General features: G+C 38.2%; 1 protein-coding gene across 1 annotated transcript; it reads left to right on the top strand.

Moving 5' to 3' along the window:
- The first annotated feature begins 1,605 nt into the window (after positions 1-1,605).
- On the top strand, positions 1,606-2,882 carry LOC114643011 (ADP-ribosylation factor-like protein 14). Its single transcript, XM_028791734.2, has one exon. The coding sequence runs from the start codon at positions 1,786-1,788 to the stop codon at positions 2,371-2,373; it is 588 nt and encodes a 195-aa protein (XP_028647567.1). The 5' UTR covers positions 1,606-1,785; the 3' UTR covers positions 2,374-2,882.
- The last annotated feature ends 15,948 nt before the right edge of the window (positions 2,883-18,830 follow it).

The following is an 18,830-nucleotide window of genomic DNA, read 5'->3' as shown; positions in this document are numbered from 1 at the left end:
AAGTTACTTTCTTGTGCGTGTAATTGGCACTTTAATCTGGTGAGAGATGGAGACTGAAGAATATGTACTGCCCCTGAATTTTTCAAGAAAATGAAAGCATTTAAGCAAGAAAACTCTCTAGAAGGTGATATGAGCACTAAGGGGCCATGAGCAGTTCTCATTGTGGCCTGCAGGAGGCACTCATGTCGCCCAAACCCAACACCAATAAACACAGGACACAAGTTCAGCACACACGGTTTATTTTATTTTCTTTTTCCACATGGGAAGCGCCTTCCCCTGTTTCCCACCTGCACAGCACAGTCAAAGCACAGGTACAGCCACTCTTTTCTTCATTTTCTTTTCCTTTCTCTTCTCTCTCTTCACCTTCACTCATCCTCCAGCAGGCTTTGCCCACCTTCTCTCGACTCTGGCTTTCAGAGTAGTGGTGGCCGGCTCCTTTTATAGGGCACCTGGAAGTACTCCAGGCGCTCAGCGATCTTCATCCAGCTGCCCTTCCAGGGGTGGCAGAAGTGCTGACATACAGGGCTGAACAATAACTGCAGCAGCCCCAGGCAGCGCCCACAGGAACCAACAGGGCTGCACCAAACTCCAACTCCCATGAAGCCCTGTAGAAGTTCAGGGCACTGCTGCAACCCAGTGGGGCTGCCATCAAGACCCCTGTATAAATTTGAAATGAAACTAATTCATGATATACGTGACTGGACAAGGATGCAGCAAGCTTAAACAACATGGTCATGGCAATCAAAACATTCCCAAGACGGCAGTGTACAAAAAATAAACAAATGAAATGACAATGTCCAGGCATCAGAAACATAATGATAAACATATTTTAATCCCACGAAAATTGCAGCAAAAAACATTAGGAAAATGTCTATGATCAGAAAAGTAAAATCAAAACTCTGGTATTGGATTTCATTTCTAGTCTAGATGGAATTGCAACATTCAAGAAGGATAGATGGGGGGCTTGCTTCCAGGCCGAAGTTTGGGCAGATTTACAATTTTTATGGGGCTTGCAGTAATGACAGGACCCACCAGGATACTGCACTATTGGTCAACTAAACATGTTTGTATAACCTCCACCTAAAATCTCTGGTCTCATAATGCAATCATTTCTAGACAGATAAAGTTGATGAGGTTAGTGCTGTGAGTGAGACGAACAAAAAATCATCTGTATGGATGAAGAGCAATTGGCGTTTAAAGGTAAAGCAGAACACATGTGTCTCAGCAAGCCAAGGAAAGGGGACAGCTGCTCCAAGGAAATACAGATGACTAAATTGTTTACTCAGACCCACTGTGGGCAATTAGTTGCTTAATGTTTAGTTTCTGTATGTTAAAATATCCCTTACAAGTAGGTGTGTTGGAAAGGGAACTACAACTATAGTTCATGTAGCCAATTTGAGTTTTACGTTTTGCCATTTATAGTTTCAGGTTTAGTCTATTTCTCTGCTATACAAAGACATATGCCTGATAGTTTGGGCAGGCTTTCCCATGAGGAAGTTTTTTTTTTTTTTATGGCCGATATTCTAATTATCTAAAAGTTACCTGCAGACTGTACCTTGACCTCTTCTTCCGACACTCCCATTTTTTTACTGGTGGAATCAGCTGTACACTTTGGCACTTGTCCAGTTGCGATGTCACTACATAAAGCTACATATCATGCTGGAGATAAAACTGCAAAAATTCACTGCTGCTAACGCTGCTCCATTGTTACCAACTTCCAAATGTTTGCTTAGCCTCTGGATGTGCTGGTAATTGGCTTGATCTTGAGCTACTTATTTTTCCTCAATGGGAGTTCTTGGCTCTAAGCGGCCTCATTTGAAGACTGCGTCTGTAATGATGATTGGCCTCGATGCTACGGGAAAGTCACTTTTACTGTATCGGTTAAAGCTGGGAAAGGTCATCTCAAGTGTCCCAACGATTGGCTTCAATGTGTGCATGATTGAAGCATTGAAAGGGTTCTCTCTGACAATCTGGGATGTTGGAGGACAGAAGCAGATGAGACAGCACTGGAAGCATTACTGTCAGGACATGGCTGGAGTTGTATATGTGGTAGACAGCACTGACAAAAGTCGACTAAAGGAGTCTAAGAGGGAGCTGGAGCTGATCCTTAAAAGTGAGCACTTAAAGGCGGTTCCATTAGTTCTCCTGGCAAACAAGCAAGACATTCCTGGAGCCTTGAATGCGGCTGAAATCACCAAGGAGTTCAAGCTGAAGAAACTGTGCAGTGACAGGGACTGGTATGTGCAACCGTGCTCAGCTGTGTCTGGGGCTGGCTTGGAAGAAGGCCTCAAAAAGATAGCAGAGCTTGTCAAAATGAGTGTGACTTCAAAAGCTGAGCAATTTATAGGCCCTGCTAAAAATGCCAAACCATAAACCTGCTCCAGATAAAGTTCAGGAAATACAGTATGTGAAAAATGAACATCCTCTTCAGGACACAGCTGAATAAAAAGTGAAATGAAGTTTGCTAAACTGGTCAAACTGTACAACATCTCACTTTCCTTGAACTTTTTGGGAGTACTTAACAGTTTCACAGAACTCTGTACCTTACGTCTGTGTGTTTCCATTGTAAATGCACATGAAGGAACAGAAGAGAAATAGGGAATTCAGAAGCAAAAGGACTAAAAATAAACTAAGCTCCAAATAAATGTGTAAAATGATTTAACCACTGAACAGGCAATGACCATGGACCAGTACCTATGACTTGTATAGTAGCACATTGAATAAGTCTCTGTAAACAATGGAGTGCTTTAGAGTTGTAGCAAAATGTAAAAACATCTGAGATGAGAAACAAAGGTAAGATTTGAGGTTGTTTACTGTTGTTCTAGGTAGAATTAAGAAAATGAATGCAACAATTACTTAATTGTAAATTTGTGAGTTTTAAATAATATGATGGATGGATGGATGGATGGATGGATATTAAAACATATTATAATAAATTTTTCTTTTATTAATATCTATGTTGCATTTTCATCTTCACAAACCATAACCCACACAGACTAATTTTGGTTTTAAACTGCTGCTGCTAATTCTACAAATTTTCTTTTATTAATATCAATGTTGCATTTTCATCTTTATAAACCATAACCCACACAGATTACTTTTGGTTTTAAACTGCTGCTGCTAATTCTACTTCAATATATGCATAATAAATCCTGTTATACAGATTCAATTCAACTCAATTTTATTGTCCCTAAAGATAAATTTGGTTTGTCAGTTTACATAACAATAAAAGCACATCTCAAGGAACACAGACATTAAACATCAACTTACTGCAAATAAATAAATTTTAGCAATGACCATAGAATTTATGGTGAAACATTAGATCAAACATACTAGATTTAAAAAATTAAACTAACATTTAAACTTGACTCGTAATACTAACTATTCATCCTGTGATTTAAGTCTGTAAATATTTATTAAAATTGAACTTATTCAGAAGACTAAAAGCAGTTGAAATGAAAGAGCATTTGAACTGGTTGCTTTTTATACCTGGAACCCTAAACCTGTTACCTGATGGCAACAACTGAAATGAAGAATGTAATGGGTGGGTCCTGTCTGACAATAAATAAATTTGAATGTTGGTAAAACCTGAAAAACCAAAGAGTACAGTGTGATAAAACTTTAAATGATGTCATTTCACATTGGGAGCCTTTAACCTTGCACAAAGAGCACAGTCAAGCAAGAATTATGGTGTTACTATACACGACATGCAAGGCAGGGTTGATCACTAGACCAATGAAAAAAATAACAACTGAGCAAATGTTATTTTTCTCAGTGGGTCCTGAGATAATAGCACCGGAGTTGGCTAGCCCAAAGTATTAGGAACTAGGCCACTCACCCCTGCTTGTTTCCCCTTCTGTTTGCATTACATTCCTGACAGTGCCAACTTTTCTCTAGTTCACCTCACAGTGCCAATCTCACTGGGTATTGGCACAAAAGTACATTTAAAACTTTTCCTTCAGGTTATATATGAGGTCCCTCAGGGAGTCCAGGGACCACATTTCTTCAAAACCAAATCCCAGAACACAGATAAACAACAGAATTGATAAGACTAGTAGAGCCTGTACTCAATTAAATAAAACACAGCCCTCTACTGCCACCCAACTGGAGAACTTCTCCAGAATTTCTCACCATCTCCCTTGACTTCTCTTACTCAACATAATTACTTCTGGGGCATCTTTTAAAAGCATACAGCACACCCCTCCCTAGAAGCCATTTCTCCACACTGGCATTTGTAAGGGCTGTCAATTTATACGAATGTGTATTTTCTGCAATATACTACAACCAGGAAAGGCTTAGATGATAATTAGCAGGTAAGTCCAACTTGCATCCATTTTGTGTGTGTAATTGCTTCTAGACACTGCTGTTGTAAGCAAAACCTTAAACCAACATAATGCGAAGCAAATCAGATTATTATATATCTCACTCAGGACCATTTAGAGATTCTACCAGCCAGAGTTCCTGTTGTACTGAATCCATATAATCCACTTTTTGGATAGAAAGAATCCAGAGTCTGATTAGGCAGTTCCTAGTGCAAAACGGGAATGTTGGGGAAGTCTGACCATCACAGAACTCATTCAAGGTGATGTACTACAGAGCTGGGGACTCTTTTAGAAGGACACACACACACCAGAAACCATTTCTGGATGTGGTGCCTGTCAGGTTTAATATCATCACGTGATTTCCCAAGATTTTCCAAAAGAGCTTTAAGATAGTGTTTCTCCAAAGCTTCCCGTATCTACACTGATGGCTTATAATTATGAGGAAGAGAAGTAGCTCCATAATCCAAACAGTTTGTTAAACTCCCAGCCTGGTCAAAAACAGAAATTGCAGTTACTGAGTGTAGGAACCTAATTTCTTTAATTTTAACCTGTGAGTTTATTCTTTTAATCACTGCTTAGAGTTTGTGCCTAGACAGAAGAATTTGGACATGAAGGTATGGATGCATTGATAAAGCATTGAGTTTTCTGCTTCAGTATCATGATGTAATATAAGAGCCTTATGATCAGTCTCACAGTGTCACCAGAATAAGATCACAAAATACTTGGTCACCTATTTAAGAAACAACTATTGAAATGTAAAGAACATCTCACTCTTCTCTAGGAGAAAATCCTTACTACAGATGTGCAGTAAATTCGTCCACTGAACAATCCAGTGCAGTTTCCCACAAAGGAATTATAGAGAGTACAGCCCCACCTAATGGTCATGCCTTTTAATAAGGAAAGGTTTCAATAGGTTTCAAAGGAAGGTGCACATCATTCTGAAAGATAACGTGAAATGCATTTTAAGTTATCTTAAAAACAAATATAGTTATCTAATAATCTATTTCCAGATATCTTACACTGATTTTCAGATCTTTAAATGCAATCATAAAATGACATCCTGGTTACTTCAAGAAGTTTGCATTTTGTGATATCTTGAAATAATTTTCTTTCCTTTTTGAGATAACACAGATTATCATGAAATATTGTTACAGTAATATTGTGTGTAATTTAAAATGTCTAAATTCAAAAGATAATAACTTTTGTGCATTTTGAGATATTTCAAATGCATTTCACTATATCTCAGACTGACATCTTGTAAAATGTCCTGTTTCGATTGGGACTTTTTGCCATATTATTAAAATAATTCAAAATTAATGCAAAATTATTTGAATATATCTGTAAATACATCAACAGATATCTCAAAATATTGTAGCTGTGATTTCAAGATTTCTCATAATCACAATATTTTTAAACGAATTTAATATATCTTCATATTGACATTTTTATGATAGCTTAAATACATTTCCAAATATCTCAGGTTCATTTACTGATTTCTCACAACTGATTTTGAGATATCTCCAATAATTTCAAATATCTTAATATTTAAGAGATATTTAGCTATTACCAGGAACTTCTTTTGAGATATTTGAAAACATTTGGGGAAATTTTGACATGATTTTTAGATTGATTAAATGTATTGGAGATACCATAAAATCTACAGGCACTTATATCAAGATTTCTTGGAAGGAGCCTAAGATATTTAAAAAGCTGAGATACATTTTAGTACATCTGACATTAATGTTGAGACATCCCTAAATGTTAATTTGACTTGCCAAAGAATATGTTGCCATCAGGGATAAATCAGATGTAGTGATGAGTGCTTATATTTCTAAAAATTATTCAGTAGTATAGCTAAAAAGACAAAGAAAATGTACATATGGAGAAGAGCTTATGAAGATGGAACAGAAATCTAATTTATGGGCCTAAAAATGATAAGCTACATAAGAAATATTAGATGACTGACTTCCTAGAGCATTTTGGTAATTTATGGTATGACAGAATAGAATAGCAAGTTTCAGCAGTGCTAATGCAACTGCAAATGTTTCATTAATAACCAATTAACATTTATACATAACTAATTAAGGATAAGCTAAGTTGACCATTTGGACGCCAAAGGATAGGCTACTGAAAAAGGGGCTTTGAAGTCATGTGTGAACAATAAAACTCACCCATTTCAACACATAATATGCTATTAGAAGCAGTAGTAATGTCTTGGCTGGATTTTAAAATCTATTTAATGGTATCTTGATTAAAGAAAGTATAGTATATATGTATTTATTGAAATAGGAGATGGAATTGGACTAAGGTTCCAGCCAGAATAGAAGGTGTGCCTTTTTACAATTGGAGCTTTAAAATGGATGGATCAGGGGAAAATGCCATAGTTTGTATAGTCTGCAATACACTAGGTGGCCATGCTTCTGGGGTGGTTCACCCATGCAGGCACCTACATGGTTTGTTGAGAACTGTAGTGTAGGTCTTTCACCTGACATGAAGTGCTTCCACAGTTCAATTTTGCAGCACCAGAAGTGCTCCCTGACCCAGCTTAAAAAAGGGGGCTACCTCACTACCAAGGGAGGTCAGAACCAGGAGGAGGTGGACAATGCTTACTGGGAGGTATTGAAAAGATAAGTGTAAAAGAAACATCAACATTGATTCTGTTTAACAGTTGGAATATTTGTGGAGAAGCCTTTAAAAGGTTTGTGAAAATTAAACAACTATTATTTGAACCCATGACTTTATCTGTGAAGTTGTGTCTGGGGTTTGGGGTGCTGTTATGCCCCCTGGTGATCACAATATACATATCTGTATATATAGACAAATACATAGCATTATGAGGCACAAGGCCAGCAAAGATGAGGTATCACATAACACCCAGGCACTCGCCCATTTATATTTATTGTTTCATGTCTTTGAAATTAAATAGAAAAAACAGGACCTAAGGAAAAAATGAACAGAGACACAGGGAGAATGTGCCAACTCCACATAGGTATAAAGTGTTGCACTATGGTTAGTTTTGCCCCCTTACACTTCCAGGAAACTAAGTCCAGATCCCAGCATGGATGTGGCGAGTGTGAAGTTTAAATGTCCTTCCCATGTCTGAGAGGCTTTTTCTTCAGGTAGTCTATTTTTCTCCTGTATCGTAAAGATATTCAGGATAGGTTAACTGTTAGTTCAAAATTGTCCCATTGCTAGTGTGCATATACAAATGTACCCTGATATAGACTGGTATCCCATCCAAAATGTGGTCCTGCCTTTGGCCCAATGCTGCTAGGATAGGGGTTGGACCACAAAAACACTAAACCCAGATTAAGTTAATGCAGAAATAGTCTGGTTTAATTAATAACATACATATTATTGTATTTTTCTTGTACATATGGAATACATCATTCTAAAATTGACAGTCTAGGTTTTGAAAAAACATGTGAACTTCTAGGCTGATGACTTCAACAAAAGCTATTTGGCGTCAGGAGTTGGCAAACCTGGAGTCCAATCAACACAATGAGATGGGAGCTATGGTTTAGAGCTACTTTGACCAATAAAAATGACTCAAACATTTTGAGTTTTATACTCACAAGAAGCATGCCTTACAAAAAGAGATCTCAGAAGATCTGTGATTAAGAATGGCTGATTTACACAAAGCTGGAAATTGTTACAAAGTAACTTGAAAAAGTTTAGGTATTCATTAGTCCACAGTCAGAGAGAGAGTATAAATGAAGATGATTTAGTACTGTGGCTACTTTTCCTTGAAGTGGACATAGAACTGAGGTAAAAAAAGAGCCCTAAAATATCAGCTAAAGGTTTGAAGGAGTTTATTGGAACAAGTTAACATTTCTGTTCATGAATCTACCATATGTAAAACATTGAGCAGGCATGGTGTCCATTGTAGGACACTAGAAAAGCAGGCAATATTCAAAAATAACACCTGACATTTGCCAAAGACCACCTTGACACTCCACCATGCTACTGGGAAAAAGCTTTGTGGACCGATGAAACTTAAGGCTGAACATGGAAGAATATGCAGCAGTACATATGGTATAAAAAGGGCACAGCATGGCAGCATGAATACATCATCACAATATTGATAAAGTACAGTGTCATGACTTGGGGCTGCTTTTCTGCTGCAGGGACTGGACAGCTTGCCATCGTCGATTGTCAAATGAATCCCCAAGTTTATCAATGTATCTTACAGTATCATGTCAGGGTTACTGTCTGTCAGCTGAAGCTCAGAAGAGGCTGAATGATGCAACAGGACAATAACCTTAAACACCTTTTGAGTGGACTAGTCAGAACCCAGACATTAACCAAGCAGAGATGCTGTGCAATGAGCTCAATAGAGCCATTCACACTAGACATCCAAGAGAGAAAGCAGGAGATGGAAGGAAGAATTTGGCGTGTGGGTACTGTGATGTGTAATACAGCCCAGAACTTTAATATTAATGTGCAACCTAATGAACCACATGAAGGAAACAGAATTTCTTCTGTATATCTATTTTGCAACCCGTTTGTCTAAGTTAGTAGGTTGCTGAGGGCAGGTGCTAATTCTGGCACCATGACGTGGAAACCAGCCCAGGACACAGCACCGGTCAGTACAATGAGAACACTCACAATCACAGTCATACTTACTGGGCCAGTACTAGACAGGGATTCAAACCCAGAAACCTGGAGCTATAAAGCAGTAACACCAACCTCTGTGCCAGCATGCCAGTGCAATTTCTTCTTTGTTTGTGTATCACATTATTTCTCAAATTTTACTTAAATTGTGTGTTCTGGAGTTCTTGAACGAATACACAAAATAATAAAATACTGTTCATCCATCCTTTTTCCTGATCTCTATTTATCCATTACAAAACCACAGTGCCTTCTCTGACAGCATCTGCTATAATGTATAAATCCACCGTAGATGGAAATCCAGTTAATTGTAAATCACTCTCATACACACTTGCACAATCTCTTGCAATGGCCCAAGTTGGAGTCTCCAGTTAACAAATACATGTAGAATGTGGAAGCAAAGCAAGATTATTTGACAACAACCCATGTCAACACAGAAGGAACATACCAACAACACACAGATGGTGAGCAGGTCAGCAATCGAGCCTCATTTCTAGAGCAAAGAGGCAGCAGTTTATTTACTATACAGTAGATTCTTGCCATCCTTTTTAAAAAACTGACAGTTTGATGCTCAATTCAATTTTCTATTAATGTTAAGTCTGCGGTGGGTTGGCACCCTGCTCAGGATTGGTTCCTGCCTTGTGCCCTGTGTTGGCTGGGATTGGCTCCAGCAGACCCCCGTGACCCTGTGTTCGGATTCAGCGGGTTGGAAAATGGATGGATGTTAAGTATTAAAATTTCTTTTACTTTTTAAATTCACATTTTATAAGAATAATTATATGATGGAAACTGATCAATTGATTTCTCATTCAACAAGTGCTGCTCACTGAGTGGTGGACACAGATAATCAGAAAGAGCACAGCCAAGATTAATTGCCGTTGAATGTGGTATGGCAGGATGTATAAGGAACAGCGGACCTGCTGGAGACTTCATACATGACTGTGTCATGGGAATATTGAGAAAATAACTCCACTCAAAAAACATTAATCTTATAGCAGTCCTGTAGTTATTAAAACATTGCTGAAAACAGCAGATGAAGACTGGTATGGCATGTACATAGTAAACAAACAACAAGAGTACAAGTATTGTAAAATGAGATATGCAGGTACTGTATTAGAAAGAAACAGCTGAAACACTGTAAACAATGCTGTATAGCAACCAAAAGCCTACCTGATTCCACTTGTATTAGTGAGAAAGAGGACAATACAGTTGTAGTGATCTAAGAAGTACAAGATCACTTTGAAGGGAAGAGCGGGTTAGTGGCCAAAACCAGTAAGCCCACAGATTATAATAATTTTGTGAGGTGTCTTTTTTTATAGCTAAATCTGCATCCTTTGACAATCAACATTTAAGTGTCACACGAGGATACATGAATATTGCAAATGACCATCTGGGCCTTTTCGGCAAGATGGTGGTTCACAAAACTAATGAAAGTTTGTCGTGGATCCAGAAGCATGACAATCAGTGCAACTTAATGCAGTGGTCACTGAAGGTACCAGTCAATTAAGACTGAATGATTTCAAGTTCTTTACAGAGTAAAGATCCACCAGTACCTAATTTGTAACTACTATGGGAGACACTGGAGTCAGTGTTAGCCAGCACATCACTATCAACCACTTTTTAACTCATGAACTCATGAATTTAGGTTTATTGAGGGAAAACGGAGATCCATTTCATTATCTGGTATGCGTCTTATAAATTGGCCACACAACATAAGTAAATATCTAACAAACAAGCTAGATGTCCAGCTCTGAAAAGTATGTTTTGTGTTGGTGATGGGAGATATACAGAGGTTTGAAAACATGGCAGGACCAAGCTGGGACAGGTGGAAGAGCACTTGTGGTACATCAGTCCACTATAACTCAGGAATTGTTCTGAAAGGAGTCTCAGGATGAGGCATCAAGTCACCCATTATTATTGGTGGTTTGAGTGAGTTGTGGCAAATGAGTTGTGTCCCCTTCTGACTCATAGTATAGTATTAGTTCTGGTGACAGCCTGGAATAAAAGCAGTACACTGCTGATGTAAACCAAGGAGGGTAATGTTTGAACTCGAATAAAGAAATTTGGATTAATTATCAAATCTTACTGAATACTGCTGTGTTGTATTCTTGCATAAAAAGTCACGCTTGAGGTCTTATCCAACTTTCATACTATACTGTATGCAAACATTGTGGTGCACAGGAGCAACTATCCAATTTCCATGAGAGACAAAATTGGTGAACAACATGGCCTGGTAGGCAAATGACTAAGACTCCATGTTTATTATAAACACAATTCACACTAGAGGGCCATTCATCAGGCTCATCATAAAAAGGCATTGTTGGCTCATGGTGACCCTGGGACTCAAAGTACCATTTCATGCCGGGTGGTTATCCAGACATATCACAGCATTGTATTGTATTGTAATGATGCTTAGAAGAAGACCCAGAGGAATTCTACTATGGGGAGGCTGGAATAGTAAGAAATATACTATTACATGGACTGGAATAGTAAGAAATACTATTACATGGACTTTGTCAATACCATCAAACCCATTCATCCACTACAAAGATGAACCTTCAAGTGAAACCTTGAACCATGGATGATGTCTTATACAGTGCCCTACTACAGTACGTACCTTGATTGCTCAATATTGACAGCTGCATTTGGACTCCTGTTATGCCTGAGGAGCCTGGACTGATATTACTGAAGACAACACCAAACTAATCCATATGTCCTTCTTCACTCTTGAGGTAAACAAAATGGACAAAGTGGACAAAGGTACAGTTCACAAAGCTAAAGAAAGTTTGTTGCGGTTCCAGAAGCATGATAATGAGTGCAGCTTAATGCAGTGTTCACTGGGTACCAGTCAATCGAGACTGACTGATTTAAAGTGCTTTACAGAGTAAAGATCCACCAGTAACTTATTTGTAACTACTACCTGTATGGTTAGTGTTTTAATACACTGTTTTAAAAAACAGTCATTGATTACATCTAAAAATTCCTGTTCTTGTGTTGCGCTACTTGTATGACTAGCACAGTTAATATTTGGTTAATTTAAGTCCCCTTTGACTATAACATCTATAGATAAATTTGCCTTTTTAATATTGCTTAAAAGTTGCCTGTTGTCACTGCTGTTTGCTACAGAATGACTCACACACACCTTACATTCTCTACACTCTTAAAAATAAGGGTGCCAGAGTGGTTCTTCAGAGCAACGCCACAGGGGCACCATTTGGGATTCCCAAAAAACACATCCACACGAAAGATCTAGAAAGAACTTTTATTTATTTAGATCCACAACAGGCTCCATACAGTAAATAACCATGAACAGATGGTAACAGGTTTGTTAAATACCAATAGGCTCGTGATTTTAAAAGGACTCTTTCTACATAATATAACAAAGGTGAAGTCCAGGATTTCCTAACATGTTAAGTGTCCTTCTATTTAGCTTACCATACATTTAAGGAATTCACAGCTTTTTTTTCTCCAAAAAAATAAGTTTTTCAAAGCACAAAGAACCAACTTCATATGCAAAGAACCCATCCTAGAATGAAATGGTGCTTTGTTGGGCAATAGTTCTAAGAGGAACCAAACAATCCAGAAAAGAAAGGCCACAATGTGTCATTAAAGAACCATTATTTTTAAGAGTGTAGGTATGTCTGTTTCTGCTTTAAAATATTTCACTGGGACTGCTTACAGGATTTATTTATTGAAAGGCAATTGACTTCAAAAAATGACGTACTACCTTAGCAATATTTGTTTGCATTGGCTAGAGGTGCTGTCAATCCTACTGAGATCTATATTTCATACACAAAAAGCAAAATAATTTTTTTTAACAAAATATCGGTAGATTTGTCAAGATACAGGGAACATGGAGTATCTTGCTATATCTTTCAAGAGCTACTCTTTTAAATATGAAGCTAAAACAGCATTAAATACCACTGTGCATTTTGTTCTGTGTACTTCAAAAGTACTAAATTCCTTGTGTAATATTATTCTCAATTCAGGTGCATTATTGAGGTATGGCAGGCTACCCAGGACACAATTTTTTTGTCATCTTTATAGCCACATTATCAGCAAGAGTGAAAGAGAAGGTCTACAGGACGGTAGTGAGACCAGCTATGTCATATGGGTTGGAGATGGTGGCACTGACCAGAAAGCAGGAGACAGAGCTGGAGGTGGCAGAGTTAAAGATGGTAAGATTCACACTGGGTGTGATGAGGATAGATAAGATTAGAAATGAGTACATTAGAGGGTCAGCTCAAGTTGGACATTTGGGAGACAAAGTCAGAGAGGCAAGATTGTGTTAGTTTGGACATGTGCAGAGAAGAGATGCTGGGTATATTGGGAGAAGGATGTTAATGATAGAGCTGCCAGGGAAGAGGAAAAAAGGAAGGCCTAAGCGAAGGTTTATGGATGTGGTGAGAGAGGACATGCAGGTGATGGGTGTAACAGAGCAAGATGCAGAGGACAGAAAGATATGGAAGAAGATGATCTGCTGTGGCAACTCCTAACGGGAGCAGGCGAAAGAAGAAAAAGAAGAAGAAGACAGCCACATTTACAGTTCCAGAATACGATACTTAAAATGACTGTGGGTTACTCATCAGTTGGGAACAGCATGCTTTATGTTTCATGGTTTCAGCATGGTCTTTAAGATCACTTTAAAGTTACTCACATTTTAATGTTGCAATACTTGTAGCTTCCTTTTGTATTGCCTTCTGGCACGGAAGCAACCCATTGTTTTAGGTCGGGATTATGTTCTCATTTCTTTCCATTTTTTAATTTTTCTCACTTCAATATGCTTACCAATTTCTTTTCTGACAATGGTAGAATTATGAGAAACATATTTTCTCTGTTGACACTATTCCACCTATTCATTTCTGCACTGCACACTCACTTGTCCTTTACTTTTTTAGTCTGACCTTTTATGAGCCATAATTGGTTGATCCCAATTTCAATGCACAATTTTATAGATAACTGATAAGTAGTATCTATGAGTGAAAGGTCATTGACTGAATGTACTGAAGCCATACGTGACACTGAAAGATTTTAAACTTTAAACGAAGGGGCTTGTGTGACATTTCACCATCATAAGTTGGAAAGAAAAATAACTAGTTTATATGCTTAAATACACCCAACAGTGTTAAAATAGACCAATGATCATTTAAACCACTCAATTTGGCAACTATGATGGCAATCAATTGAGATAGTGCTGTAGTATGGTGCAGAGTTCTTTGTTCTTTAGCAGCTGAACTTGCCAGCGGCTCTTACTTGAGGAAATCAGACATCAGTGTGGAATAGTTCAGCTTATCCTAAATAATGGCTGTAAGCAGGAGTGCAGCAAGGAATTAATTTCAGGGAGAATTATTGTCATAAAATATATTTGAGAGGTAGTTCAAACCTGAACTACACTCCCCTAGGCGGTAGAGCCCTGAGTATTCATTATCAGATGAGACATGTTACCCCAAAAGCTGTTTTGAAATAATGGCATTCATTGGTTTGAACCAGTATGGTGGGAGCAAAATCCCTGGAAGATAAAACAGTTGACAGTTAAATATCATATTTCTGGTGGTGTGAACAGTTTTTTTCCAAAACTGCAATATTTTTGATTCTAGAACTGTTAATATAGAAGACTCTGAATAGACTATGCCCATGGAAGACTGAGAGAGCCATTATAGATTAAATAATTGAGCTAAGTATTGGTCACTATAATTAACTCAAGTCCTTCCATGTTACTACAAACTGTTTAAACATTTGAAGAAAACTAACTGGGTAGAGCTTGAAGGAAGTCATATTTTCATATTTGGACAAGTAAATAGCTATACTTTCTTCCTCTTCATTTTGCAGCAGCGTGACTCTTGCATGCACATCTGACCAGGTGTCCTACTGTGGTGCAACCAGAATTTTGAGCAAAAACTCTGAAAAGCCGTCAAAAGTAAATTTTGCACCACAAACCAACAGCTCACAAGTTTGAATATAAGTTATACAGCATATTAGTTGAACAGAAAAAGTTTATTTTAGAGACGAACAGGGTTAAAGATTTTACTCTTCCACATTATGATGATCCAATGTGCATAGTGTTGTTACCAGCACTAGAATTATTTTAGATCAAGAAAGTGCATGTCTTAGAGAAATACTGAAGACTGTCTTGAGCATTAAGTGGAACAGCATAATTAACTGTCCCATGGAGAATAACCCAAAAAAAATTTAGTAATCTTTATACTGTTGTCACACACGTGCGCATGGGAGGCAGCTAAAGGGCTTGAGTGACGGCAGTTCTGAGACATGCCGGGAGGTGGCAGAGTGCACTGACTCTTTTTCTCTCTTGCCTGCAGACCATACCCGGGAGATTCCACCTGGCTCTCGTGACATAATTTCTGGGACTGAGCCAATGGAAGGAGACCTTACTGGCTCCGGCCCCTCTGACGTCACGTCCGGGCTCGAACCAATGGAGAACGAACACGACCCTGATCCTTATGACCTCACTTCCTGTCTTCCCCTTTAAAACCCTGCCCTTTTTCCTAATTCCTCAGTCTTGTCTTGAACTCAATTGTATGCACATCAGTGCTGTTTATTTCATAAAAACGACTTTGCAGCCAGGATACCAGATTATACGGGTGGCTGCCCCAAACCTTTATCTGAGTATGTCTGATTTGTGTGACACTGTTTACAGTCTTAAGGCTAGATGTTAAAACTAAGTTAAGCAAAGCAATTGCCTCCTTCCCTTCATTTTCCTATGGTATCCCAGCAGAAGCCACTACAATATTTTGCTTCTATAGCAAATGTTCATACAATTAAGTATCTCAAGATATCAAAGAAAAAGTTGCAAGAAAAAAAATAGAAACACATAAGAATATGAATGAATAAATAAGACACCAAAAACAGTAAATAAGAATAAATAAATATGCAATTATATAACCAAGCTCAGATTAAGACCCCCACAAGCCCCAGGCCTCAAAACTCAAAAGGCTCCCCTCCCCTCACATCACTACCTCGATGCACACACACATATATATACTCACACTCTATGAACATCCCACATATCAACAGGAAATCAGGAGCATGAATTAAACTAAAAAAATGTTTAAATTCACATTTGGGTCAACTTCACTTTTCTTTTTTTGTTCATTAGTTTACTACATTCAGTGCTAGATGTAGAAAAAAGTAAGTCGTCAACTACTTTTCACAATTTCACAATCTAAAGAGGGAAGTTAGTCCCCTTTGAAGTTTATGTATTAATAGGCAGACTGAGGGGGTTACCCCTTGCAGTTTAAAGCTCACTGATTTACATTTATAATTAGGCAGAGTGGGAGGAAGGTTGTGGATGTCCCCCATGAAGTTTTGACTGCAATGTTATTCACAGATTGTATTCATGGTGGGGGGGCGCTAAGTGGAGTTTTGGGTGCTAATATACAAGCATTGCTTCAAAGACTGGGGGTGTTCCCGAGTACAGAGTGACACTGGAACAGAAAAATATTTTTTTCTCACATATGCTAAGACCCCTTGGTGACCATGGCCCCTGTGTGTTCACCTAGGTCACCCTGACGGTAGATCCAGCCATATACTGTATATAACATGAAAACACAAATAAGAGGTTAGGAGCATGCGCTGTTAGCGCATTGCCACACCCAACACACGACGAACCAACTCAGGATTCCAGATTGGGACCCGAGTGTAGCCAGCCGTGCAATGGGTGACCCCTCAGCACTACTTCTTATTTATAGATTAACTTTTAAATTCATAATAATAAGTCCAGTGCTATGGTCAGATGGCCAGTGAGGACAGATAATATTTTTAAAACCTCCAGGAGCAAGATGCCCAAAAAAAAAAATCTATGGTGGGGTTCCAAGGCCAAAAGGCTGCTCAGTCCTAAATGTGCTGAAGTAGTTCTTTATTGTTTCTACGCTTCATCCAGGGAATGGGTTGAGAAATTCTAAACTCCTCAGAGTTTGGTCTGCTGTCTTTACCAGAAGGGACTGGAAGTGCATCATGAAGAACACACTCAAGAAGGGTAATTAAATAGATATTCTGGGTCACATGAACAAAGAGGAATATAAAAATTAGGCCAGAGAAAAGAAAGGGCAACCTGCTTATTATCATTGAGAAGGTGCTCAGATTTACCACACTTCTTTATTAAACAGATAATATAAAATCCAAGATTTCAAATTCGGGCGGCATGGTGGCGCAGTGGGTAGCGCTGCTGCCTCACAGTTAGGAGACCTGGGTTTGCTTCCCAGGTCCTCCCTGCGTGGAGTTTGCATGTTCTCCCCGTGTTTGTGTGGGTTTCCTCCGGGTGCTCCGGTATCCTCCCACAGTCCAAAGACATGCAGGTTAGGTGCATTGGCGATCCTATTTGTCCCTAGTGCGTGCTTGGTGTGTGTGTGTGTGTGTGCACCCTGCCCGGGGTTTGTTTCCTGCCTTGCACCCTGTGTTGGCTGGGATTGGCTCCAGCAGACCCCTGTGACCCTGTAGTTAGGATATAGCAGGTTGGATGATGGATGGATGGATTTCAAATTCATCTCAGAAAGGTAGTATTGTATCAAACCAAGTGGTGCAGCGGCAGCGCAGCTGCTTTGCAGTAAGGAGATTGTTGGTTTGCCTCCTGGTCCTCCCTGTGTGGAAAGTGCTACTCAAAAGTAAAGAATTATTATTAACCCTGTTTGACTTTGGATATACTGCCTTAGTAAATGTCAAAAGTTTAATTTCTAAAATGAAACCTACTATATAACCCAGTCATAAAAAAAACAGTGAAAAGGTTAAATCATTAGCCTGACAGCATCCATTATTAACATTATCACTAGATCTTTAGTTCCCAAGGCACTTAAAAGTGTTGTTAAATTTGTGTTATCAAGGACACTCTGTTGTCTTTTGATGAAGAAAATGCTATACGTATTATGTTGTTTAGATCTACAAACAGTTTTTAAAACTATTGAACACCCTGTTCTGCTTCAAAGGCTTGGACTTTCAGGTACTGATCCTAAATAGTTTGGATCATACTTAATCATATCAGTATGCACAGAAATGTGACTATTGCAATCTGTCATTATGTTCTGAAATTAGATATGGTGTCCCTCAGGGCTCAGTGCACAGATCACTGCTGTTTTCACTTCACTTGGAACCTCTGAGACCTACACAGCAGTTAGAAAACATTCATTTTCATTTGTAATCCACTTATGATCTACTATATCATTCATTGGGACAAAATGATATGTTGCCTATTGTGTCCTAAATCACTTGTCTCCATGAGTTAAAACACTGGATGAAGGATAGCTTCTTCTCTTAGTATATAGAAAAAACAGAATTATCATTTGACAGGAATAATACAGACAGTGACAGGGTCCTGTTGGTTTTTAGCTCAGTATGTCTAAACATTAACAGTTACTAAATCAGCATGCAGCTTAAAAATAACACCAGTTTATCTTTTACTTTACACATTACAACAGTATTTAAAACCTGCTATTTCAGATGAAATATAGGATAATGTTGACATTTTTAAGGACGTAGAATACAAAGAATACATCGTTTCTAAAATAATTTTGAATCATTTTAAACCTGTTTATTCTATTTGTGGCCTTTATTTAATTCAAATTGACATTTTTAAGGACGTAGAATACAAAGAATACATCGTTTCTAAAATAATTTTAAACCTGCTTATTCTATTTGTGGCCTTTATTTAATTCAAATTGTTGCTGCTGGGATCATTACTGGATTTAAGATCAATGATATAACTCCTGCTCCAAACTCTTTAGACGGACTTCCAGTTTAGTTTTAAGGCTGATAGCAAAACCCTATAAAGCTTTTAATAGATAGGACTTTACTTACTGAAATACAGTTGTGAAAATATAAGCACATGAAATGTTTTTCTTTTTTAACATATATGGCCATATTAAGATTTAATTGTCCTTTAAACAGGAT

The sequence above is a fragment of the Erpetoichthys calabaricus genome, chromosome 2, assembly GCF_900747795.2.
Source record: "Erpetoichthys calabaricus chromosome 2, fErpCal1.3, whole genome shotgun sequence".
Taxonomy (NCBI): domain Eukaryota; kingdom Metazoa; phylum Chordata; class Cladistia; order Polypteriformes; family Polypteridae; genus Erpetoichthys; species Erpetoichthys calabaricus.
This window is presented reverse-complemented; position numbering and strand designations above follow the sequence as displayed.